This window comes from Dermochelys coriacea, chromosome 3 (assembly GCF_009764565.3).
Source record: "Dermochelys coriacea isolate rDerCor1 chromosome 3, rDerCor1.pri.v4, whole genome shotgun sequence".
In the NCBI taxonomy this organism is placed as follows: domain Eukaryota; kingdom Metazoa; phylum Chordata; order Testudines; family Dermochelyidae; genus Dermochelys; species Dermochelys coriacea.
The window spans coordinates 199,226,386-199,253,078 of record NC_050070.1 but is presented as its reverse complement, the minus strand read 5'-3'; the positions used below and the strand labels follow the sequence as shown (position 1 = coordinate 199,253,078).

Genomic DNA, 26,693 nt, shown 5'->3' with positions numbered 1-26,693 from the left:
TCAGTTTATGCTTCACCAAGGCAAGCTTGAGCCACAAGATTGAGGTCTCCAGTTCCATTCTGGTTTGTCTTGTGTGACAGGGTCGGGCCAGATGACTACCAGAGAGTAACAGAAGGCAGATATATTAGCCCCAGGTTAAGTAGGTCCCTTTTCCCTGGGTAAGGTAACAGGGAAGGTTCCAGAACAATCAGGATCCTTCTGGAGACAATTAAGACAGGCTGATTAGAACACCTGCAGCCAATCAAGAAGCTGCTAGAATCAATTAAGGCAGGCTAATCAGGGCACCTGGGTTTAAAAAGGAGCTCACTTCAGTTTGTGGAGCGCGTGTGAGGAGCTGGGAGCAAGAGGTATTAGGAGCTGAGAGCGAGAACGTGTACTGTTGAAAGACTGAGGAGTACAAGCATTATCAGACACCAGGAGGAAAGTCCTATGGTGAAAATAAAGAAGGGGTTGAGAGGAGGCCACGGGGAAGTAGCCCAGGGAGTTGTAGCTGTTGCACAGCTGTTCCAGGAGGCACTCTAGACAGCGGCACAGGACCACAGGACCCTGGGCTGGAACCCGGAGTGGAGGGCGGGCTCGGGTTCCCCCCAAAACCTCCCAACTCCTGGTCAGACATAGGAGGAGTTGACCTGGACTCTGGGTTCACGAAAACAGCCAAACTGAGGGCTGCTGTGAAGCTCCAAGGTGAGCAAATCCACCAATAAGCGCAAGACCCACCAAGGTAGAGGAGGAACTTTGTCACACCTGATATCGGAACATTAGACTGAACCTATGGAATAATTTTGAAAGAACTCTTTGCAACTCTAAAGCTCACTATCTCTACTATGAAACTGACCTAAGAACTCAATTCATGTCTGTATGTAGAATGATCTTTTAACCCATACTCACTCACTCTTCTTTTTCAATAAATTTTAGTTTTGTTAATAAGAATTGACTATAAGTGTGTATTTGGGTAAGATCTGAAATATTCATTAACCTGGTGGATAATGAAAAGGAGTACTTGTGGCACCTTAGAGACTAACAAATTTATTAGAGCATAAGCTTTCGTGAGCTACAGCTCACTTCATCGGATGCATAAGTGAGCTGTAGCTCACGAAAGCTTATGCTCTAATAAATTTGTTAGTCTCTAAGGTGCCACAAGTACTCCTTTTCTTTTTGCGAATACAGACTAACACGGCTGCTACTCTGAAAACTGGTGGATAATGTGTCCGATCCTTTGGGATTTGTAGAACTTTTTATATGATGAACAAGATTTTCAATAATCCTCAAAATATTTGACTTGGCTGTCTGGGTGTGAGCCCGAAGTCTCAGTTGCTTTAAGGGAACTGTTTTTGGCTTCTGGGTAACCAATAAGGTATTGCAGAAGCTGTTTTGTTGCTGGCTTGGTGAATCTAAGTATTAGAATAATCACCAGTTTTGGGAGATTGTCTGCCTCATTCTTTGCAGTTTGCCCTAATTGAGAAATCTCAGCATGGTCCCCCTGGGACTCCAGTCACATCCTCCAAGTCCAAGGTGACTTTCTGACCTTGACTTCTCCAACATATTCACACAGCAGCCTGTACATTAAAACAAGAAACCCAATACAAAACCCTACCAAAGCAAAATACTACGCTGTTTTGGATGAGAGAGAATGAAACATACATGAAAGATGTTAGTCACATTACTTATTGCACTACTGGAAGACACTCAAGATACTGTGCTGATGAGAGTGGTGTGATGCCCACTATAGACCAGAACTATACCTCAGAACACAGGAAAACAAAAAGACTAAATAGCTAGAGTTCATAAATATGAAAATACTGTGGTGACTGGTAACAATACAAAACCATAATATGAAATTCATTGATGTATCATGGGAAGTCTAGCAAGACAAAAAGGGAAAACAGGGTAGTTGATAGGAATAACTCATGGTACCTTAAAAAGTTACAGCTTCTGAAACACCACAAACACAAAACAAACACAAAACAAAAACAAAACCAGTCATGATAAAAATATATAAAATGGTAGAACCACCTCTTGATGGAGATTTTAGATAAAAATAAGACTCTTCTGGGGAGGGGTAGGACGCTCTATGAACAATGAAACAATAAAGAGGACCTGACAAGGATATTAGACCTGAAATTAGATTCACTAGTCATATTTTAGCTTGCAGGAATTTCTTGAATGTAATGAAAGCATGCCATACTGCCACTCCTCTGTCTTGTGTAGAATTTATTCTGTTGACCATCGTTTTTTAACAGTCTCATGTAGACAAGTAGCACAGCCTTTAACATGTGCTAAGCTTGTTAAATTAAAGCTTATGGGCTTTAACTCAGTCAGCTTAATACATGTTGAAATACATTTTACCTTGTCAAACACATTAGTTAGAACATGTTGGCTAAATCTTACAAACACACAACTCTTGCCCTTGTCTAGACAAGGCCTATAAGCAAATTCAGTTGTTAATCCTCTTTTATTAAATTCCCCAAATACATCAATCTCCTTGTTGTGCAACATTTAACATTTTTCCTTGTGGAGCAAGAAGTTGTGACTTGTATGAGAGAGGAGGAATCCCTGTTTCTCACTTGGTTGCAACTGCTGCCATAAGGGAGTAAGAGAACCTGGGCCAATCTTGCTACATCTCCCCATTTGGAGCCAGATTCTGCCACCTTTACTCACCTTACTTTGTAGTAGTCATGACTACTTGATGTGTCAGAAGCTACTCAGTGTAAGTAAGAATGTCAAAATGTGAATGCAAGATTGATATGGCCTTCCAGACTTCCCCACACAAACAGTTACCAGTATCGCCACAACTGCAAGGAGTCGGGATCCTTTAGTTTCTACAATTCCCTTTAAGTCAGCAAAAACTGCTCATAACTTGATACAACATATTCCTAACACAACAAGCCAGGCTTCTCGAAACAGCCCACTTTTATGCTCATATCAGAACCCAAAAGGGGATGGGGTGGGGGGGAGGTTGCGAACCTGTTGTAGGGGGGTCATGGGATTGCCATCCTCGCTTCTGTGCTGCCTTCAGAGCTAGAGTTTGAAGGTAGCAACCACAGAGCTTCCTGCAGCCACAGGAGGTTCCCAGAGATGGAGGTGGGTCTGATCTCCCCCCCCGCCCCCCAGAGCAGCTGTGCAGGGGAAGGACAAGTCCTGTCCTTCCCCAGCCCAGCTAGAGCTAGGAGCCCCCTTTGCTGGGGTGCTCCTAGGAACAAGGGGACATCAGATTTCAAGGTCTGTGATGCATTTTTCACAGCCATGAAATTGGTAGGGCCCTACTCATATCTCAGCATGTTAAAGACATATGGACTGGAACACCGGTCTAGCTGAGAACCATCATCAACAGAATCAAGAGTTAATGCCTCCTAAATCTTTTTAAGTTACTCTGTTAACAAGCTACATTCATTTAAGCACAACTGTGTGTCCTGCAATGTGCTACCTATATTCTTTTCTTGTTAAACCTTTAATTTCTAGGCCACTTAAGCAGATAAACTAGGAAATTTTAAATTTAGTTTATCTTGCTAATACATATAGGTCTAAACTGGAATGCTGAGCAGCCACTAATTCTAATGCACAAAAGAGTAAATTTAAGTTGTTTCACAGTGCTCACAACAACATTTCTATGAGTTTTCTTCACACTCACGGTACTGGACCCACCCATGAAACAGCTTCCCTAACAGAATTAAAAATTAGCTGAAGTGATCATAAAAATAAAAGCCACTATCTTTGGTGATGCAAAACCCACTGCATACCCTAGAGACAGGTTCTTTCAGTTGCCTTAAATGTTTATCTTTAGTTCTTCTTTTGAAAGATGCTAAAAGTACTAAACCAAGATCTGCTATCCTAAATCAAGCAAAGAATTTTAAGTAACAGAAGAGTGTTCTGAGAATATTTTATAAGCTAAATTCAGTTACGTATAAGGCTAATTGTGGAAGCATCCACTAACAGTCATTCTCACACCTAAACCAAAATCTAATAAAGAATTATTGAGTTTAGCAAACCATGTTAGAGTTATCATTAATTATTACAAAGTTTATTAATATGCCATTTTGAAACAGAATGCCAATGAAGTAATGTCTATCACCTATGCCACCTCTTCTCCACAATGCAATACAACTATTCACCTTAACATGATCTCATGACTGTCAGAAGAAACAAATTAGCTTTACATTTATACAGCACCTTCCTAAAATGATCCAAAAGCGCTGAAAAATATGCATAATATCATTCACCCTGTATAGCATTGGGATATATGGCAATAACATGTTCACTTGGTTTAATTCCTGAATTAAAAATAAGAAGTACCTCTAGTTCAATTAGTGCCGCAGTCACTGCATCAGTTGCAAGAGCACCAGCCTGTAGTTTTTCAATTGCCTGTAAAACAGAATTTTTAGTTGATGAGTTTGGATTTAATTATTATATGGCTAGTTCTAATGATTTTCTTGGCACTGAGTGAGACAGAATCCCAACCACAAGAATATTCAGTCTAAGGCTTTGTCTACACTATACAGCTTTTAGCGACACAGCCATGTCGCTAAAAGTTGGGCAGTGTAGCCGCTGTTTGTTGGCACTTTTGCCGACAAAATGCTTCCACCGTGAACAAGCGGCATTCATGTTGTTGACGGGAGAGTGCTCCTGCCGACAACGCACTGTTCACACTTACGGTTGCTACAGCAAAACTTTTGTCTTTCAGGGGGGAAGAAGGAGGTTAGCACCTCTGAATGACAAAAGTTGTGTTGCTCAATTGCCAGTGTAGACATAGCCTAAGAGGACAAATAAGACAAAAGGCACTGTGAGAGAAGAAAGTCTTTACAGATTTGATATTATTGTTCTGGCATCATGAAACCACACTGCATTTGGCAAAAAAAATTGACGGCTGAATCTTATAGTAACATACGTCTCCCCCTTACTTGAACTAATGATAGGGCTCTGACACCAAAAAACCCAACCCTAAACTATATTGTGTCATATTGAGTTGCTGCCATTAAAATGATTAGTTGTACCATTGAGTAAATTGGTCCAGATGTCAGCAACACACACATTTGAAAGGATTAGATTTTTAATCATTAATCGTCAGTAAACATTGATTTCACCATATATACACCAACTGATGAAAATATTTCCATCAATGATAATCAAAATTTACAGAAAGCACAGTAAGAAAAATGTTGCTTGAGAACTTATTAGAGTTTGATTTAAGGATATTTATTTTGTATATTTTGACATGTGATGTTGACAATTTACAAAGCTTTATTTTTTCAATCTCTCCATCTACTGTCATTAAATAATTATCTGACCTGCCACCGACTTCCTGAAATTGTGGAAATTTAAATCTATTAAAAACATTAAAATGCTTAAAAATAATCACTTTTGAAATTATAAAAAATAAAACTCACACTCTGCCAAGCCTAGCAACATAAATGCAAAATAAACAAGTGATGATCTTAGTTCAAGTTTGGCACTAAAAAGATAAAAACTTTTGGAGCCATGTAGTAATTTCCCAGATCCATGCTGTACAAAACCCTAGAACAAACTTCTGCTCACAGCAAATTCACTCAAGAACTAATGAGGACTGCATTCTTAGGGCATTTCTACACTTACCATAGATAGATGCTGCGGCGATCGATCCATCGGAGGTCGATCTAGCAAGTCTATTGAAGATTTGCTAAATCGACCACTGATCACTCTCCTGTCAACTCTGGTACTCCACCAGAATGAAGAAGCATAAGGTTTGTCAACGGGAGAGTTTCTCCCATTGACCTAGTGTGGTGTAGACACCACAATAAGTCAACCTAAGCTACATAACTTAGGTCGACTTAACCCCATTGTGTAGACCTGCCCTTAGTTGCAGCACAAATCTTATGCTGTTTGTTCTTACTCAAACATTATGTTGGCTACCTAGCTCAAGGAACCAAATGGAATATCAAGTTACCATTAGCATTATCCTCAACAGCAAGCAAATTTACCACTCAGGCAAGTAAGTGGAAAAATAGCATCACAAAACAGAGATACCAGGTAGGGCTGAAGTTCAGTGTTAAACTATTCAAACTGTTACTTACAAGTGAGATTGGTATTTGGAGATGAGAGGTGGGATTTTCAAACAAGCCTATAAGACTTAGATACTCAACTCCTTCAGACTCCCCTGAAAAAGTCAGCCATATAAATCTTCCATCAAAGCACTGAGGGTTACTTTTTAATGGAGATGTTACCATACAATCAGGGAGAAGTGATTTTATATCGGCAAGTATTTAGATATGTTGCAAGTTACTTCCAATTTCAACTGTCTTTTTTCCAAGAATCCGATAATCTCCACACCAGCAATAATCTATAAAACATTTAATATATAGGCCACAGGAAAATGTAGTTTTCTATATACCTATATATTCCAATATTCTATATTCCAGTTACCTAGACCTCAAGATTCCCATTTGAATGGTTATGTTAAAATCAAATCTAAGTCAAACTGTAAACAAACAGCATTTCTTTAAACAAGCATTAAGTTACACTAGAGAAAAAACATTAATCCAATTAGCCGCATCTAATATTAAAGATTTGTAAATTTTATGATATATTTTTAGAAACTAGAATAAACAGAATAAACTTAAGCATGAGCAGAATTGGTCAAAAAATTTCCAATGGAAGATACTGACTTGACAGAACCAAGATATTCCACAGCAATGTGCTCGTTCTATCAAAAACATTGACGAAAGCTAGGCAGACCAGCCAGTTGGGGCTCCTCAGGGAGGAAGCTGAATTCCATTTCATTTTGCCTGCAATGGAGTTTTACAGTTTTGTCTCCTGTGAAAAATCTAGTTTTTGAGGTTTTATAATCTCAATTTCAGATGAAAATCTTCAAAAATTTGGAATTTTTTGCAAGACAGAAAATTCAATTTTGCAACCAGCTCTATAAACAAGGCTGTATGCTAGGACTTTAGATGTATTGGAAATAGCAACAAGTGAACAACTGACTTTAGTAGATTTAGTGATTATGTCCTCTAACAGTGGTAGCTTTGGCAAAGGTCTAATTGCAAGAGTCCTCAATGCATATTTTTATTTCACGAACTGTATAATTCATATGCAGCACAAGGCTTGCTGCCTTTACTATCGGACACCAGTACCAGTTTGACAATACTTCGTCTATAACACAAAAGTAGACAAAGTTACAGATAGCATGAGCAGATGCACTACCACCTATAACTTGTTCTCATTCACACACTTACTAAATTTAAATCAATACATCTATTCTTTAACAATATTCAATTTGCAGCTCTTCGACTAACCAAGAAACAAATTACATTCACTTATCCTTCCACTTCTGTCCCAAACTTAACGGGAAGAATTAATAAATTCTTCTCATGTTTTATTTCCAATTCTGCCATAGACATGCTGTAATATCTTGGTCAAATGACAGTTTCTGATGTCCTTATGGAGAAAAGCAATAAAATCACTACAAAAATCACCATTTAAATATCTAGGTCAGTGAGATGTCCAGGTGGAATGGATCTTCCATAAATAAGCTGTTGACTCAGGCCACACATATTAGGTGTATGTTGTCCAGACCAGTGAGTGCCAGCCAGCCTTCAAGCAGCAAGAGGAGATACTATAGAAACATGATTTGGAATCATGATATGAAATGAAAAACACAATTTGTATGTGTACCTGGAGCAAGCCCTGGAACCATAATTGTTGCATGAGCAGAGAACCACCACTCTTTTCTTTTAATAATCCTCAAGTATTTCAGCCCTCTGAAGGAGAGAGAATGTGTATGTAGTTTCTGTGCAAGTGAAATAGGTATAGAACAAACCATAATCCTTTGGGGGATTATGCAATACCGTTTATTGATCTGTTATTCAAATCACACTTCTCTTAAAGTTTTTACCATTCTTCCCTTATGAAGTGCACAGTTGTTTCTGTTTTTTTATTGCTATTTCTTTTTTGTCTACAGAAATGTAAACCCTTCAGAGCATAATTGTATCCAGGGGATACTGTTAATGAATCCCAAAATAAACACTTCATGAAAACACACTTATGCACTTCTGAATAATATCCAACTCTCTCACAAAACAGATCGAAACTTTAGAGACTAGACCCAAAATCTTTTTTATAAATTGAACTCTAATAAACTCAAATTTGTTAGAAGCCTGTTGATCCTCTAAAGAAAAAAGTTTGGAACCGGGGAAGTCATACCTTTTGACAGGCTCTTTTGCAAACATGTTTGTATTCTTTAGCTTTGGATTCAGAATGATAACCTGCACCTATTATTAAAGACAGAAAAACAAAGTTAAGTACAGCTTATGGTAAGCAATCAAACTAATATATTGGGATAGTGTTTTCACCAGGAATTACAATACAGGCTGACAACCGAATCTTAACTCAGATGTACATAACTCCATGTCATTTTGTAAAACAGAGACTACTGATCTACTTCCATCACAGATTAACACTTTCAAACATTTCAAAATTAATCTAGTATAGCCACTGACAGTTATCTACACTATTGATATAAGTGGAGAGGTAGAAGTTCCAGTATTTTACATAGATATTCTGACCCTTTAAATATTCATTGGGAGATTCCAGTTTTGCCTGTTCCTGGAGAGTTTCAGACTTGACAGTTGTCACTATGTTAAGCCACCAAAAAAAAAATATTGCTATGGTTTTAAGAGTCATGCTCCACTTTTTCTTTTGTATCTTTGATCAGGTGAGTTAGCCCTCCTTCCACTTTGATACCTGCACTAGCTTTTTTTTTTTTTTTAAATACTGCTTCTGCTCTGTGACTGCCAGACCCAGTTTCTTGAGAAAGATTACATGGAATATGTCTCTACTACTCTCATTTTCAATCTCCATTTTGTTCCTGTTCCTTGCCTCCCCAAACTAACTGCAAGCATCTCTCCACCCATACCCTAACCTCATGCCACTCTTTCCTGCCTCCACAGGTCTAGAAAACCACTACAAGTACTCTGAGCAACAGAAGCCATAGTCTTATAGTAATTTAACATTTACTTCTAGCAAACTGCCTTTTTCTTTCTTTTTGTTACTTGTGATATTCATCCCAGCTCCCACTTCCTCATCTTCAGTGTTGTCTGTGCTTAAGCTTCTTTTAAACAATCAGTTCAGTTTATCAGAAACTAAACTAACACCAATAGTGGAGGAAATACACCATAAGCAGCAGCATATTAAACACATCCATTTATTCTTAACACAATACAAGCAGGGTCTTTAAACACTGACTCAGAGCAAGGTGTCCTGTACATATGTGCTCACCTTAAAGGTCTTATTCTTTTAAAAAACACAACTTTTAGCTCCTCGAGCGTTTTAAGCATCACCAGGCTGCTTTAATCAGCTGCAGTTGTAAGACTGTAGGCTCTTTAGGGCAGAATAATTCTTTGTTCCATGTTTCTTTGGTGCCTATTATAATGGGGTCCTGGTCCCGAACTGGGGCTACTAGGAGCTATGGTGATACAAATAATTCACTTCACGTTATAGTCCAGAAACAAATGCTAAAGACGAACCTGCCACTATATTTAACAAGATTCCTTGTAGTATCAAGGAACTAAATGTATTAATTTCTCTAGAATGTTAACTATACTAGAAGTTTTTGGAACCTTAATTTCCCAATGGATGCAGCATCAATCAAGGTGGAAGGGACAATTCGTATAACTGCAAACGTAGTTAATTTACAATTCTGAAAAATCTTGGTGTACATAAATCTAGTGTTTCCTCAGGCCAAACACCCTAAAGGGCTCCTTTTCCCTTCACACATCTCCAGCTCACTTCCTTTCTTTTATTAAATTGGACACATAAATTCAGGAAAAAATTTTCCTTATCCCCACAACATAAGAATAAAGCATCAACAAGGCAATCAGTCAGGATGTCAAACCATGCTAAAGAAAAGGTTTTCAACTAGACAGCATGCTTTGATCACCATTTAGTGTATTTTTTCATAATACTTGTGCTTGAGAGAGCATACCACCATGTGATCAGGTAGCAAAACAGTTAAGGCATTTGTGCTGTGACCCAAAGAGTCATCCCATTATCCAACATATTCTACCATCCCTTGTAGCCACAAAGCATTGTGGGATTAGGATCACAGAAGAAACAGTAAGAAGTTTCTGAGTGCTGTAAGGGCAGCTGGCCAAAAGGACTGGTGCTGGTGTGGAGGACATGATGCGTAAACTGCAGAGTGCTCAGCTCTAAGGCAGCACAGCTGCAAGAGTCTATGAAGCTGAATACAGAGCCCCTTTAAGTATTGCCTTTCCAGCCTGAATTAGAATACAGAGCATGTGATGGGAAAAGGGAGCTGCTTTGTATAGAATCATAGAATCATAGAATCATAGAATATCAGGGTTGGAAGGGACCCCAGAAGGTCATCTAGTCCAACCCCCTGCTCAAAGCAGGACCAAGTCCCAGTTAAATCATCCCAGCCAGGGCTTTGTCAAGCCTGACCTTAAAAACCTCTAAGGAAGGAGATTCTACCACCTCCCTAGGTAACGCATTCCAGTGTTTCACCACCCTCTTAGTGAAAAAGTTTTTCCTAATATCCAATCTAAACCTCCCCCATTGCAACTTGAGACCATTACTCCTCGTTCTGTCATCTGCTACCATTGAGAACAGTCTAGAGCCATCCTCTTTGAAACCCCCTTTCAGGTAGTTGAAAGCAGCTATCAAATCCCCCCTCATTCTTCTCTTCTGCAGACTAAACAATCCCAGCTCCCTCAGCCTCTCCTCATAAGTCATGTGCTCTAGACCCCTAATCATTTTTGTTGCCCTTCGTTGTACTCTTTCCAATTTATCCACATCCTTCCTGTAGTGTGGGGCCCAAAACTGGACACAGTACTCCAGATGAGGCCTCACCAGTGTCGAATAGAGGGGAACGATCACGTCCCTCGATCTGCTCGCTATGCCCCTACTTATACAACCCAAAATGCCATTGGCCTTCTTGGCAACAAGGGCACACTGCTGACTCATATCCAGCTTCTCGTCCACTGTCACCCCTAGGTCCTTTTCCGCAGAACTGCTGCCGAGCCATTCGGTCCCTAGTCTGTAGCGGTGCATTGGATTCTTCCATCCTAAGTGCAGGACCCTGCATTTATCCTTATTGAACCTCATTAGATTTCTTTTGGCCCAATCCTCCAATTTGTCTAGGTCCTTCTGTATCCTATCCCTCCCCTCCAGCGTATCTACCACTCCTCCCAGTTTAGTATCATCCGCAAATTTGCTGAGAGTGCAATCCACACCATCCTCCAGATCATTTATGACTGGGTGATGGGCAGGAAGATGCATAACAGGATTGAAAGCAGAGTCACAGCAGCAGCAAGGTAAAGAGAGAGGACCAAGGAGCAAACTGCTCCTTGGGTCCTAACAGTCGCATAATTTAGCTGCTCTCTCAGACAACATGATATGACCCAGCTGATGCTCTCTTGTAATCCATCAATTGAGTAGAGCTGACAAAACATGGTAGAAACTAAGTGCACGAGACAAGTCATGTAGCTTTTCCCCACAGCCCAATGCCAGCCCTACATGTATGGATTGTGAAATTGCAGTTATCTCCTCCTCAAACACAGGTTATCTCATCACATGGATAAGTGCCAATAAACCGGCCTGAAACCCTCTGCATGCTGGATGACAGAAGAATGGGAAATGCTCCTTCCACCTTTGACTATCCCAAAAAAGGCCCCTGTTCTCCAAACCCACCCTAACTTAAGTTCAGCAAACATGTAGGAAAGAAGGAAGACTGCACTGAGCCAGAAGTACTGGCATGCTACACATTTGCACATTTTTAAGAGTAGCTAAACAGCTTTTGTTCAAGCTTAGCAAAAAGGCACTAAAGAGTTCTCTCTTGTACCAAAACCAAGCATGGGAAGTCAAGCCAAAAAGGAATGCAAGTTATAAGCAACGAGTAAAAAGAAAGGGTTATAATTGAAGCTCTCTTCTTCAATTACAGTGCTCAGGGCTTTCCATATTGTAGGAGGTAGGTCATGTTTTAATTCCGGTCCATCATTACCCTTCACAGACTAGCCTGATGCTCTAGTCCCACACCCTATTCCTGAGAAAATAGCTCAGCTTCACACAGCCCGACCACCTGAAAAACCCCCACTCGGGTATCCAAAATAGGTAGGTTACTGAGGACTGGTTGAGACTCTCAACTGATTTCAGAGAGCGTTCCGAGAGGCTTAGAACCTTCTTGAGGCATACATTAAAATCTGATACAGATGGCATGCACTCTTCCTTTCACTGAAAGGGAGAAATGACTTTGAGGGGTCTCTGTGCACATGAATCCTGGAGGACAATCCAGGCCATCACATTAGCATTAGAACTCCCACTCACAACAGAAACAGCCACAGAGGTTTGCATAACTCACTTACGATTTTATTACAAATTTAAAAAAAACACCTCAGTTCTCAACTTCTGGTATCTTACCTGCATGTACAAGCACAAATCCCACTCGTTTCCCTTTTTGGATTGATTTTGTTTCATGCTCCTTCACCATCACCTTCACAGCAGTAACCTGGGATGATTTGGAAGGTAACACTTCTACTGAACTCATCCCCTTCTCCATGATCATACTTCAGGGTCACCATCTTCTACTGGAAAGAGAGCATGCTTTCATCCAAAAGTAAACTCTGGAGAGGATTCACCCTAAGGTAAAACCATATGTAAATGTTATGTAATTTTTTCCATTGAACACAGTTCAGGCAAATTTATGCAAAAAGCATTTTATGAAAAACAGCAGAAGATTCATGTTATGAAGTGAGCTGTAGCTCACGAAAGCTCATGCTCAAATAAATTTGTTAGTCTCTAAGGTACCACAAGTACTCCTTTTCTTTTTTGCGAATACAGACTAACACGGCTGTTACTCTGAAACATGTTAAAGTTAGGTTGTTTTTTCCACTTAAGCAGGGATCGAGTTTTGCATCTTCCATTTTACAGCTCATAACGTGAGTAAAAATGGACTTTTCCAGGTATTTACATAAATTACATAGGAGGCTCTAAGTTTACTTTGAGTCTACAATTTTTCTAGTCTATCTAAGCTACTGATTTGAGATTTGAAGTTTAACTATGGTAAATTTTAGCAAAGGGAAAGTCACTTTAAGTTTATGATCTTTTTATTTGACATTACATCCATAACATATCTGCTCTGATTACGATCATCAAATCTGTGTGGCACTGATGCTCCAGAATCTCAACCTTTGCTTTTTAAGGAAGCGTTTCCAGCACTTACAGTTGTGAAGAAAATATTAGACAGAAAATAAAACTCTTTATGCTAAAAATGCTCTTTATAGTTATCAGGAGTTCAATTAATAAAAAAACAGGACTTTGTCAAAGTTCCCAGCTGCTAAGCTGGTGAGGCATTTTCATAAAGAAACTATGTCATGAAATGAAGAGCTGCTGCTGCTGAGATCCTTTCAAAAATCAAAGGACTGGAAGAATTGATAAAGTGTTGCATATCAATGAAGGCTGCTACATAACATGCCTGACAAAGCCTCAAAAGAACAATAGATACCCTCTTTTCTTCCACCCAAAGACCCAGACTTCACTAATATCACATCCACCAAACACCACAGCCTTAAGTCGGCCCTGATAGTGTTGTGGCACCCTTTCAGCAACTCCTTTCACAAACCTGGGTGTGGTTTCCCAAAAGTGGACAGCAAAGGAGAGTCAGAAGAAGAGTCTGATCTCTGGTGGTGGGAGTTTAGGGAAGAGGATGTTGGAAGACTGGCATTCCGACTAAGTCAGAGATATGGTTGAGATGCGTTGTCTGTGGCATCTCTAGAGGTAAGACTAAACGATATATACTGTCAGACTGCGTACTCTTTTCTGACTTTTTGAGGTTGCATCAGGTATGTGATCGATACAGCTGTCTTAACAGAAACACAGATACCAAGTTGTGTATCAGATAAACATACCTGTGTTTTTCCTTAAGGTATTATACAATGAAAGTGCTTACATACAGTGCAGTAGTAGCCATATAGAAAGGTAAGAAAATGCAATTTACTTGTAAACAGAATGTTATGGTAAAAAGTGTAACGGTGTTATCAAAAAAGATGGATGTACTGTTCAGTTAAGTGAGTGCTCCCAAGAACTAGTAATTTAAAGATGCCATAATAAAATTTTTCCATTTTTTATCCTCATTTATATTCCATGAAAACTTCCTATTCCCAAGAGGCGAAGAAACAAACAAGGTATTTAAAAAAACACGACAGCAAGAGAAGCCACCACAGTTAGTACACATAGTGTACACCTGTCTGACACTGGCACAGCGATGGCATTGTAGCTATGCTGGTATAATCCCATAGGGTAGACACAGTCTACAATGACCAAAGGGATTTTTCCCATGGGTGCAGCAACACCACCTCCCCAAGCAATGGTAGCTAGATTGACAAAAGCATTCTTCCATTGACCTAGTTGTGCTTACATTGGATGTTAGGTCAGCATAGCTACCTCAGTCAGGGATGTGGATTTTTCACACCCCTGGGCAATGTAGCTAGGTTAACTTCAATTTTAAATGTAGACCAAGCCTTGGTCATCAGTGTACAGCAGGTACATCTCTAGGTTCACCTAGTTTGGAAGAACCGAGTGTTGGTAACTTTTTGCAATTTCAGAAGATGAATAAAGTTTTGATGCTTACAGAAGGATTATGGAAAATTTAAACTGGTTGTTTTGTACCTAATGTATGAAGTACAAGCTTCCACTGACAGCAGGAAGTAGTTTTCAGAAGTCAGGCACAGAACATCAAAGCTAATCAACACTTATGGCTTTACATCTGCAAAGCACTGTACACATCAATCAAGAGGCAACATCTCTCAAACAATTTAATTTAAAACAGTGAGTAGTTCAAAAGGTGGAGGGTATATTTAGTATATGCAACAAAGCTATTTCTGTACACATAATTCAGATGAACTTGTAGCTTTGGAACAGGAGTGGAAAGAATAACAGCAGCTCAGTATGATGTATGTATACAGCTCATATTGACATTGGGACTAATTGCAGCCTACATACTACTAAAGTGAATAAAAATGGCAGAATCAGGTGGGAGGGAGGCTCAGCAGAGGGATCCGTATGCTGGGGCAGCAGGGCTTGGTGGGATGGAGACTCCAGGTGCAGGAGGTTGGGGCTCAGTGGGATGGGAGTCTGGGAGGCTCATTGGGGGCAGACTGGGTGCAGTGGGTGGGACTCATCAGGGTGGGGGTTTGATGGGTCTGCTGTATGGGGGAGCCCCAGCTGCTGCTGCGGAGGGGATGCCGCATGCCAGGCTCCCGCTTCCCTCCCCCATTCCCCTATTCCATCCCCCTCCCTCTCCCCTGCTCCTCATTCCCACATTCCTCTCCCCACCCTATCCCACACTCCCTCCTTTCCCCGTGCCCCCCCACCCACAAACTACACCCATGGGCATCCCCAGCCACACAGTTATTTACCTCTCTGCCATCTTGCTCTGGGTGATGGAAACAAAGCGCCTGTGTTACCAGGGAGAGGTGACAACTCTTCAATTTTCCTTTGCTTCCCCATCATTTTCTGCAGGGAAGCAAAGAAATCTGCGGGGGATATGAATTCTGTGTGGTGCAGAATTCTCCCAGAAGTAATAATATTTATTTAAGCAATTCTATAGCTTAACACATTTCATATTCTTAATTTTTACACTAGAAAATGATGATTTATGCAGTTCTTATTTACTAGATTAATTTTTCCTCATGATTTGTGTCAAGCTTTATTAGGATAAAACTACAGTTCAACTGAAAACGCACAAAAACCACAATTAATTCCTTTATTAGTTATATAAAACTACCTTGGTTATGCTGGATATATAAGAAAAAAGTAAGTTTATCAAAACATGTTCTACATTTAAAACTAATTGATTTATTAAACAAAGGAAATATTACCTGTAACTAGTGGATTTAATTGATTGTTTCTGGTCACAATGACCTTCAAGATTTTTGATCTCATTGTCTGACACCTAATTTGTATTCATATAGTAGAAGAGGAAAACAAGCTTTCCTGCTTTTTCAACTGCCACTGGTTTCTTAACTTTGAATAAACTAACCATTGAACTGACCTGGTTGAATAAACTGAAAAGAAAATATTCTCTCATTCACCTGTAGAAAAGGCTACTGCTGTCAAAAACTGGATTAGCACTTCAACATACTCTCATTCCAGGTGCTTATCGAAAGACTTCCACCAATACAGAAGTTTGATTTTCTTTAAAACTTCAGCAGCAAACATTTACTGATTCATATTTTATTCAATTGATTAATACATTATAATACATTCAGGCCTTAACATAAATGTATTTAAAATTGATAACCTATTTTAATTTTTTTGTTTAAATAATAATTTATTTAACCAATAGTTGGAGTATCCCAGTCATTTCAGTGGAACTTCCGTGTAAATTTTCATATTGCTTCCTAAGCTTTGTTAAATATTTAGGAAAAAAAAAAAAACCTTATGGCACTGCTAATTAAAAATGGTTTAAATAATTTAAAGTATTTTTACTGCATCAGAATACTGTTATATAATAATATATTCATCCAGATATTAAGTATTAAAGATATACCGCTCACACCATCCTCAGAGGTAGATATTTCCCTTTTACAAACGGGCAGAGGTTCAGCGAGGTTAAGCAGTTAGCCAAGTACACAGCAATTCAGTAATGCTGTGGTCCCAACTCCAGCACTAATGCATTTAAAATTGCCAAATTGTGGGATTAAGAAGAGTGAAACTCTGGGCTAGGTTCACCATCAGCAAATAACATGTTTAACCCTACTGACCTCACGGGCATAGTTCTCATTGCTAACAAGACTGATACTTAACCTCTCTTATACAAATGTTTATTAGCAGTTATGTTTTAATAAGGTACTGAATGCATAGAAAAGATGCCATGATATAGTTATTTAGGGCTGTCTATTAATCGCAGCTAACTCATGCGATTAACTCAAAAAATTAGTCACAATTTAAAAAATTAATTGTGATGAATTGCAATTTTAATCGCACTGCTAAACTATAGAATACCAACTGAAACGTATTAAATATTTTTGGATGTTTTTCTACATTTTCAAATATATTGATTTAAATTATAACTGAATACAAAGTGTACAGTGATCACTTTATATTATTTTTATTACAAATATTTGCACTGTAAAATGATAAACAAAAGAAATAGTATATTCACCTCATACAAGTACCCTGATGCAATCTCTTTATCGTGAAAATGCAACTTATAAATGTAAATTTTTTTTTGTTACATAACTGCACTCAAAACCAAAAAATGTAAAACTTTAGAGCCTACAAGTCCACTCAGTCCTACTTCTTATTCAGCCAAGCACTAAGACAAACAAGTTTGTTTACGGGAGATAATGCTGCCCACTTCTTATTTACAATGTCACCTGAAAGTGAGAACAGGCATTTGCATGGCACTTTTGTAGCCGGTATTGCAAGGTATTTACGTGCCAGATATGTTAAACAGTCATATGCCCTGTCATGCTTCAGCCACCATTCCAGAGGACTGGAAGTAGGAATAGCCCCATTTATACCCAGGCTTGCAGTTTGCTTGCTGGGGACAGCATTTGTAAGAAACACTCCCTTTGTTTTATGGCAGGTGTCTCCAAACTATGGCCCGTAGGCCGGATCTGGCCCGGGGCTTCCATTTGTCCGGCCCTCCAACCAACAGGGGAGAAGCGAACAGCTGAGCAGGCAGAGGGGGAGGGGCCACCGGCAGCAGCTCACGTGAGGCGGCAGCACAGCTGAGCTGTGCAGAGGGGTGGGTGCCTCTGGGAGCCAGTGTCCCCCCAAAAGGGGAGCCAACTTAGGGGAGAGTTGCTGCTGCAGCCGAGCAGGCCCGGACTCTTGCCTTAGAGTAAAAATACAAGCCAGATGCTTCATTACATCTCCAATAAATGGAGTAAAGAAGATGGAAATTAACAATTTCATAATGGTTACACTTTAACTACAGCACTATAGAACCAAACAGTCCCAACCAACTGAGTAGATTAGTGTTGTTTTTTAAATGATTTTGCATATATTTTGCATATATCTGCATATATTTAATTTCTTTCGTTGTTGCTTCGGCCCACGAAGCCCCTTAAAAAATCTAATATGGCCCTCATCTCATAAAGTTTGGAGACCCCTGTTACATGGCATAAGATGACATATTTCTTCTGCAGGGAAATGACTGAGCAGAAGGGCTGCAGATGAGTCACCCCATAAATACCTTTCTAATTGTGAGCTATTCCTTTACATCCATCCTACCATAATTTAAGCATGGACGCAACTGAGCACTGGCAAGAGTACTGGTGACCCACCAAAGCATCAAAGGAAGAACATATATTTTTGTTGGAATCCTTCAGAAATAGGGATATTTTTTAAAAATACTTGAACAAAGCAGTATTTTAAGAACAAGGCTACAGTAATTAAAACCTGAAGGACATTCTTCTCCAGATTGTAAATAATATAGAGATAGATGTTGGGCCTAAGTTATGTGACAACATGCATTTAAACACTGTAAATTTACACACCTGTAGGTTTGAAAGGCTGTAGATGTTATACCAGCATTACAATGCCCCACTTTGCACGTCCTATGCTGTAAACAAGGCAATGCAATCTCCATAAAAATCTTTCCCTTTTTAACTTCACTTCCACATCAAATCTACAAATTGTCATACCAGTCATATCCCTGCTATTTCCCCCGAACACCACCTCCAGCTCCACATGTACCTCCTTAAAGTTTTCCCATTCTAGCTGTTCTAGTTGCCCTCCCCATTTGTTCCTATCCCCATCCCCCTCACCCTTCTAAATTCTTCATTCTCTTTTCCAGCTCTCCTCTAAGCATGAACTTCTATTTCCCCATGACAACAGTGCACCGCTCTAGCCATCTCTAAAGCTGCAAGCACATTGGGGGCTGAACTCCAATTAATGTCATAGATACTAAGGTCAGAAGGGACCATTCTGATCATCTAGTCCGACCTCCTGCACAGTGCAGGCCACAGAATCTCACCCACCCACTCCTATGAAAAACCTCACCCATGTCTGAGCTATTGAAGTCCTTAAATCATGGTTTAAAGACTTCAAGGAGCAGAGAAGCCTCCCTCAAGTCAACCATGCCCCATGCTACAGAGGAAGGCGAAAAACCTCCAGGGCCTCTCCAATCTGCCCTGGAGGAAAATTCCTCCCCGACCCCAAATATGGCGATCAGCTAAACCCTGAGCATATGGGCAAGATTCACCAGCCACATACTGCAGAAAATTCTTTCCTGGGTAACTCAGATCCCATCCATCTAATATCCCATCTCAGGGGATTTGACCTATTTACCCTGAATGTTTAAAGATCAATTACTTACCAAAATCCCATTATCCCATCATACCATCTCCTCCATAAACTTATCAAGTAGAATCTTAAAACCAGATAGATCTTTTGCCCCCACTGCTTCCCTTGGAAGGCTATTCCAAAACTTCACTCCTCTGATGGTTAAAAACCTTCGTCTGATTTCAAGTCTAAACTTCCTGGTGGCCAGTTTATACCCATTTGTTCTTGTGTCCACATTGGTGCTGAGCTGAAATAATTCCTCTCCCTCTCCTGTATTTATCCCTCCGATATATTTATAGAGAGCAATCATATCTCCCCTCAACCTTCTTTTAGTTAGGCTAAACAAGCCAAGCTCCTTAAGTCTCCTTTCATAAGACAAGTTTTCCATTCCTCGCATCATCCTAGTAGCCCTTCTCTGCACCTGCTCCAGTTTGAATTCATCCTTTTTAAACATGGGAGACCAGAACTGCACAGAGTATTCTAGGTGAGGTCTCACCAGTGCCTTGTATAACGGTACTAAAACCTCCTTATCCCTACTGGAAATGCCTCTCCTGATGCATCCCAAAACCGCATTAGCTTTTTCCACAGCCTTATCACATTGGCAGCTCATAGTCATCCTATGATCAACCAATACTCCAAGGTCCTTCTCCTCTTCCGTTACTTCTAATTGATGCGTCCCCAATTTATAACTAAAATTCTTGTTATTAATCCCTAAATTCATAACCTTACATGTCCTGAAGCACTCTAGCCACAGAGAGCCTCATAAAGGAGATTAACCATGGAGACACAGCCAAGAGTGCCTCCCCCACTTGTAAGAAACTAGCAGTTGCTTGGGACCCCACCAGGGTGCACTCAAAAACAGGAGTCTCCCAGGTTGTATGGGAGACTTAAGAGGTCTGTTTTAAGCTGTCACATTGCACTAGCCACCTTTTATGTCCTACTACTGACTTGTTCATAACACTTGCCTGTAAGAATCTAGCAGTGATAAACACTCTAGTGATGAGAGTATATAGATACCCAAGTACATTTGACAAATGAGCAACAAACATGGAAGGATGGGGTAAGGAAGAATAAACATTAAGTTATGTCCATATCTTGATGACGCAATTAAAGAATGTCTTCTTTATTAAGAAAAAAGAAAAGGAGTACTTGTGGCACCTTAGAGACTAACAAATTTATTAGAGCATAAACTTTCGTGAGCTACAGCTCACTTCATCGGATGCATCCGATGAAGTGAGCTGTAGCTCACGAAAGCTTATGCTTTAATAAATTTGTTAGTCTCTAAGGTGCCACAAGTACTCCTTTTCTTTTTGCGAATACAGACCAACACGGCTGCTACTCTGAAACCTTTCTTTATTAAGATATAACTCAGTTCCCATGTGCAACATTGATGAGTTAGTTTTTGGAGGCATTTTAACTAAGACAACGGTCATTTGGCAAAAAGGAACAAGAGGCTGTTCATGCATAGCAAGCAACAGGTAAGGAGGCAAAGAAAGAAGATGAGAGAATTTTGGACATAGTGAAACAGAAGCTTCCAGGCAGATATTGATAGATCAGAGGAAATGCAATATGAGAGAAGGTCTCAAGTTCAGACAGTGCAATTATGAAGGGCCTAGAACTCAATACATGAACTCCGAATTTGGTATGCTGGGAAAAAAGAAACTAGTGAATGAATGTAAAAGACAGAGGTAATATGGACTGAATGACAAGAAGGAGAGTTTTCAGTAACAGTATTTTGAACAGGCTCTATGAAGATAATAGTGGCATCAGGAAGACTGAGAAGAAGGTAGCAGTAACTGAGGCAGAATTTGACTAGGCATAAACAAGCAATAACCACAAAGATAGTCAAGAAATAACTCTTATATTAACAGTAATTAACAGCAAAATTAGATCATGATTTAGATGTGGTGAGAGATTATTTAATATTACTAAAGTCAATTATGCACTTTTTGAAAAACCTGTTCCCAAAATGGAGGCGAACAAAAGCAACAGGAAACAATTTTTTTTGGTTCACAATTAGAAATAAAGGCACACATTTTTAACAAGGAGCATTATTAAGCATTAGAAAAAGTGAAGTGCTGGATTGCTCATCACTTGAGGTCTTCAAGTGAAGACTTTTGCCAAACACAACATTAGTGGGCACACTACAGAGGTGATGGGTGCAATGTTAGAAACCATGATATACAGGGAGGTCAGACTAGAGCTATGGGTCCCTTCGGACTTCATGGCCATACACAAGAACTTACGCCAATGCTCACACAAAGGTTGTTTCCTAAGCAAATTTAGTTACAAGCTTCTGTACAAACTCTCTTCAAGCAGGTTAGGAGTACCTGATGTGGCCTTTTCAGAGTAGCAGCCGTGTTAGTCTGTATCCGCAAAAAGAAAAGGAGGACTGGTGGCACCTTAGAGACTAACAAATTTATTAGAGCATAAGCTTTGGTGAGCTACAGCTCCCTTGACATGGCCTTAGTTCAGAACTACCTATACCTCACAGCATTGTTAAAGCGGCACCAATCAGGGCACAGAGGGAGGTCAGGCCCCAGTGACATCACAGTGCTGACATCATGCAGTCCCACCCTACTCTTTAGCGAGGATAACTCATCCCACGTGACATCACCACCCCATGTGACGTCAGCAGGTGACACCATAGCAACGCACCCCACGACAACAGGGGAACACCACCACGTGGTGACCACAAAACGAGCACGAGGGGACCAGCGAGATGACGTCCCACGGTCTCATGGTGATGTCATCGGGCCACACCCCGGCGGACGACACGAGCCCGCGCTCGGCTCCCCACCCAGAGCGGCCCGGTGCCGCCGCAGCGCTTGGAGGCAAGCGAGCCCCGCCCGGAAGGAGGAGGGGGCGGGTGGGGCCCGCGGCTAGAAGGATCGGGGCGGGAGGCACTCACCCGCCGCGGTCACCAGCCCTCGCGCGCGCACCCGGAACCGCTCAACCGCCGGCAGCCCCGGGGAAGGGGAGCCGCCCCGCCCCCCTCAGGCTGTCAGTGGGCCACTCCGATCACGTGACATGAAGAGGCCGGACGCAGCCCGAGTGCCCATTGGCGGGCTGGGTCCGAATACGGCCCGCGCCCGCCCCCTCCGGGGCAGTTCTGCCAATAGCGGGCGGAGGGGAGGGGGCGGTGTTAAAGGGCTACGCAGGGGCTGGGCGGCGCGGCTGAGCGGAGGCGGGAGGAAGGGTCTTAAGGCCGCCTCCTCTCCCGCGCCAACGCGCCCCTCGGGCGGCCGCTCGCTCGCTCGCTCATCCTTTAGGGGCTAGAGGCGTGAGCCGTTCGCGGGCCCCGCCTGAGGGGCTCCCCGGCCCTCGCCCGTGAGCGGGGCCGGGCCGGGCCGTGCTCTCCCCGCTGGGTCATCCCGCCCGACGCGGCAGCCGGCCTGGGACGGGCTCCGGAGACGTGGCCTTGTTGGCAGAGGTACAGCTGCAGCCCGCGCGGAGGGACCAGGCGGGAAAAGGTGAGGGGCTCCCCCTGTTCAATACAGGCTCCGCCGGAGCCAAGGGCTCGCATCCTGCTTCAGGGACAGGAGCAGGCCCTGCAAGCCCACCCCTCAGGGCTCCTCTCGCAGAGATCCCGCGCTCCCTGCCCTGGAAGCCCTGCACGTTCATTCGGTGTCCGGCGTCACATGCAGGCGCTCTCTGCTTTCCACGTTATTTTTCCCAGTGTTGAGATTTCTGGCTTTTCTTTGTCTGCAGGGGCGTCTCCTTTAAAAACAAATAAAAGGAAGTATTTCTTCACACAACGCAGAGTCAACCTGTGGAACTCCTTGCCTGAGGATGTGGTGAAGGCCAAGACCATAACAGCACTCAAAAAAGAACTAGATAATTTCATGGAGGATAGGTCCATCAGTGGCTATTGGCCAGGATGGGTGGAGATGGTGTCCCTAGCCTCTGTTTGCCAGAAGCTGGGAATGAGCAACAGGGGATGGATCACTTGATGATTACCTGTTCTGTTCATTCCCTCTGGGGCACCTGGAACTGGCCACTGTCAGACAGAATAGTGGGCTAGATGGACCTTTGGTCTGACCCAGTATGGCCATTCTTCTGCTCCTGTCTGGAGGTGGGAAGTCTTCCCTGCTTGGTTTGGACAGAAGCTCATTCCACTTTGGGTCCTCTCCATCTCCTGCTTTGTCCGGTAGAACCTCAGAGTTAGTGACCAGTCAACCCCACACCTCATTTGGAACCAAAAATAGGGAATCAGACAGCAGCAGAGACTCCTCCCAAAAAAGCAAATACAGTCCAGTACTGTTAAATGTAAACTATTTTTTTTAAAGGGAAAGCAGCATTTTTTTCTGCATAGTAAAGTTTCAAAGCTGTATTAAATCAATGTTCAGTTGTAAACTTTTGAAAGAATAACTATAATCTTTTGTCAGTTATGAACAATTTCCATTCCCAAGGTGGTCCTAACGCAGAAGTTCTACTGTAAGTAGATGACCACCTGTCAGCAAAATGTTGAAAATTGCTCTTCCTGGCTGAATTCCCCTAGGTTTGTAGTGCCTATAGCTGACCCTTCAGGCATGGTGCACACATTATGTGGGAGCTCTGCCTGTTTTTTTTTTTTTTTTTTGATTTTGGTTTTTTTTTCCCTTGTGCACAATGCATGCGCTTTTATTAGTCTCAGTTTTCAATACAAGTCTCTGTTCAGGTAATGCCTTTCAAAAGGCTTACCAAGCTGGTTAAGTACTACAAAGGCACTGAATGTGGTGGTCAGCCTTTTTTCAGAAATTAAGGGCCCCCTCCTTTGTGAAGGGCTCTTATTGTTCAGCAAAAGTGTTCTGCGTTATTCATCTGAGTCTAAGTGAAATTCAGGAGCCAAAAATCTCTGCATGCTTAATCATCTTGTTCACAGAATTTGGGCTTTACCACCAATCCTGGATTAGAACAGATTAAACTCAGTCCCATGGGTCCTTTTAGGATATATTACTGGGTGATTTGGCTGTCAGCACCTTAAAACCAAGGATGTTGTACAGACACATGGAGAGTGGCCTCTCAGGCCTTAGGGACAGCATGTCTGCAGCCCGTCCTCCTTAAAGAGAAACACATGTTCAGAGTATATGCCTGCCAGCACTTTGCTAGTGGCCAGTTTTAGCCTATGGTTCCTTGTGGTCTCGTACAACTGTACAAATACACTTTTATCCACATGCTGACTATGAGGAGCTAGCTGAGCTATCTTGTCTTCTCTTTCATGGGACTGGTGGCTATAGAGGTTTTTTGAGGGTTTTTTGTTTTTGCTTGCAGAGTACATGCAAAGCTGGTCAAACCCATACCTTGTTGGCAAGTTCATTGTGCACTTTTGCTTGGTTTTAAGCTTCTTAAGATCACTATCACAGCACGAAGCTTGGCCTCAATTAACTTGATTTGTTTTCAGTTGAATGTGCCCTCCTAAACATTGTTCTATATTGACAGGACATTAGGAATGAAGGGGAAAGGCACTTCAGTGAAGAAGCATTGAACGTTACAAACTCTCAGTGAAAAGTGCAGTATATGCTCATGCTGCATACATTTTGCTGCCTCATTCCTAGATGAGATGAATGGATTTCTGGTGTGTCTTAATGCAATACTATGACATTCATGTGAGCAGTGACAAATGCACAGAAAGACTGTCCACTTCCTGGACTGTAATACTGGGGAAGGGACAGGTTAAAGGACCATTTTTAAAGGGGTAAAGATATTGTTACTGCTTTTTGACCCAGGTGCTTAGCCACTATTCAGGGTCTTGTGGGTTGTTTCCATTAGGAAGAGAAATTGATGATAGATCTAGGTATTTAGAGTCATAGACTTCAAGGACAGAAGGGACTAACATCATTTAGTTTGACCTCTTGAGCATTTCAGGCTACAGAATCTTGCCTAGTCACTCATGATTAGACCCATAACTTCTGGCTGAGTTACTGAAGTCCTCCAGTCATGATTTAAACATTTCAAGTGACAAAGAATCCATCATTTACACTAGTTTAAACCTGCAAGTAACCCGTGCTCCATGCTGCAAAGGAAGGGAAAAAAGTTCCAGGGTCTATGCCAATCTGACCCAGGGGAAAATTCCTCCCTAACCCAAATATAGCAGTCAATTGGACCCTGAGCATTTCAGCAAGACACCCCCAGCCAGACTTCTGGGAAAGAATTCTCTCTGTAGTAACTCAGAACCCTCTCCCTCTAATGTCCCATTATCAGCCATTGGGGATGTTTGCTACTCGCAGTCGCAGGTTGCCTGTATGCCATTGCAGGCAGTCTCATCATACTATCCCCTTCAGAAACTTAACAAGCGCAGTCTGGAAGCCAGTGAGGGGTTTTTTTTTGTCCCTGCTGCTCACTTGGAAGGCTGTTGCAGAACTTCACTCCTTTGATGGTTAGAAACCTACATCTAACTTCAAACCTAAACTTGTTGATGGCCAGTTCATATCTTGTGTCTATGTTGGTCCTTAATTTAAATAACTCCTCTCCCTCCCTGGTATTTATCCCTCCGCTATATTTATAGAAAGCAATCATATCTTCCTTCCAGCCTTCATTTGGTTAGGCAAAACAAAACAAGCACTTTGAGTCTCCCCTCATAAGCTAGGTTTTCCATTCCATCCTAGTAGCTTTTCTCTGCACCAATTGCAGTTGCTTAAACACAGGAGACCAGAATTGCTCACCATATTCTAAATGAGTTCTCACCAGTGCCTTGTATAATGGCAGTAACGCTTCCCTATCTCTACTGGAAATACCTCACCTGATGCATCCTAGGATTGCATTAGCCTTTTTCACAGCCCTGTCACAATAGCACTGAAAGATGCATACAATCTGCCCAATATAGGGCTTTTGGGATTTGTAAGTGAAGACTCCTTAAATAAATAAAACTCTTGATTGATTTAGAATTGCTATGGTACATGAAGCCTGTTTTTTATATTTTCATCTGTGTGGTAACTTTTTAACATACGAGCACGATGGTTCCGTATATATCATTGTGTGTCTGCATAAAGTGATAATGCTGTTTCCCTTCATGTTCTGTCATGAATCTGGAATTCTACTTATTAAAACAGCCTATGGATACAATAAACAAGGAAGATTTATTCTGGAAGTACATAAATGTCAGTCCTAGTTAAGTCCCATTTGTGTCACTTCAATGTTTCCTGTAGTCAGATGATGGCAGAATCCCCCAGTGCAGGGGAAGCATCACCAAACAAAGCCACTTTTCTCTGCACTTTACAAGAGGGGGCTTTCCAAAGCTGGGGGCATGTATTGGGGCAAGAGGAGCTGGAACCAACCTGCAATGTGCTCCAGTGATTCTGGACCAATGGGATGGAGCTAGGAGGCAACAACATAGATGGAGGAAAGGGTATGAGCAAGGGTAAAAGAACAGAGGGGATTCATAGAGGCAACCAGATGCCAACCACCACACACAGGGAATCAATTTAGGACAACCATAG

At 41.5% G+C, this 26,693-nt stretch overlaps 1 protein-coding gene and 2 long non-coding RNA genes across 19 annotated transcripts in view; 1 reads left to right on the top strand and 2 right to left on the bottom strand.

Moving 5' to 3' along the window:
• The window catches only part of LOC122459578, a 5,018-nt gene extending 3,519 nt beyond the window's left edge, over positions 1 to 1,499 (bottom strand). Inside the window, exons 1-2 of the long non-coding RNA XR_006280369.1 lie at positions 1,488 to 1,499; positions 745 to 769 (exon numbers count right to left, since the gene is read on the bottom strand). This is a non-coding gene — a long non-coding RNA (uncharacterized LOC122459578). The remainder of the gene's footprint in view (positions 1 to 744; positions 770 to 1,487) is intronic.
• TASP1 (taspase 1) overlaps positions 1 to 22,322 on the bottom strand; it is a 223,086-nt gene extending 200,764 nt beyond the window's left edge. For 8 of the 17 annotated variants that reach the window (XR_006280367.1, XR_006280368.1, XM_043512099.1 and 5 more), the window contains exons 1-5: positions 15,399 to 17,017; positions 14,425 to 14,541; positions 12,403 to 12,621; positions 8,173 to 8,240; positions 4,291 to 4,359 (exon numbers count right to left, since the gene is read on the bottom strand). Coding sequence is in view for 15 of the 17 variants with exons in the window: in XM_043512099.1 (XP_043368034.1) it covers positions 4,291 to 4,359; positions 8,173 to 8,240; positions 12,403 to 12,547 (282 nt within the window). In the remaining 2 variants the exon portion in view is untranslated. Of the gene's footprint in view, positions 1 to 4,290; positions 4,360 to 5,586; positions 5,739 to 7,644; positions 7,731 to 8,172; positions 8,241 to 12,402; positions 12,622 to 14,424; positions 14,542 to 15,398; positions 17,018 to 22,186 lie in introns of those variants that run through there. The other 9 variants (XM_043512088.1, XM_043512089.1, XM_043512091.1 and 6 more) reach the window with 9 other exon arrangements.
• A 90-nt stretch (positions 22,323 to 22,412) lies between these two features.
• Positions 22,413 to 26,326, top strand: LOC119853104. Its single transcript, XR_005291945.2, has 2 exons — positions 22,413 to 22,748; positions 22,987 to 26,326. It is a non-coding gene; the product is annotated as an uncharacterized LOC119853104 (long non-coding RNA).
• The last annotated feature ends 367 nt before the right edge of the window (positions 26,327 to 26,693 follow it).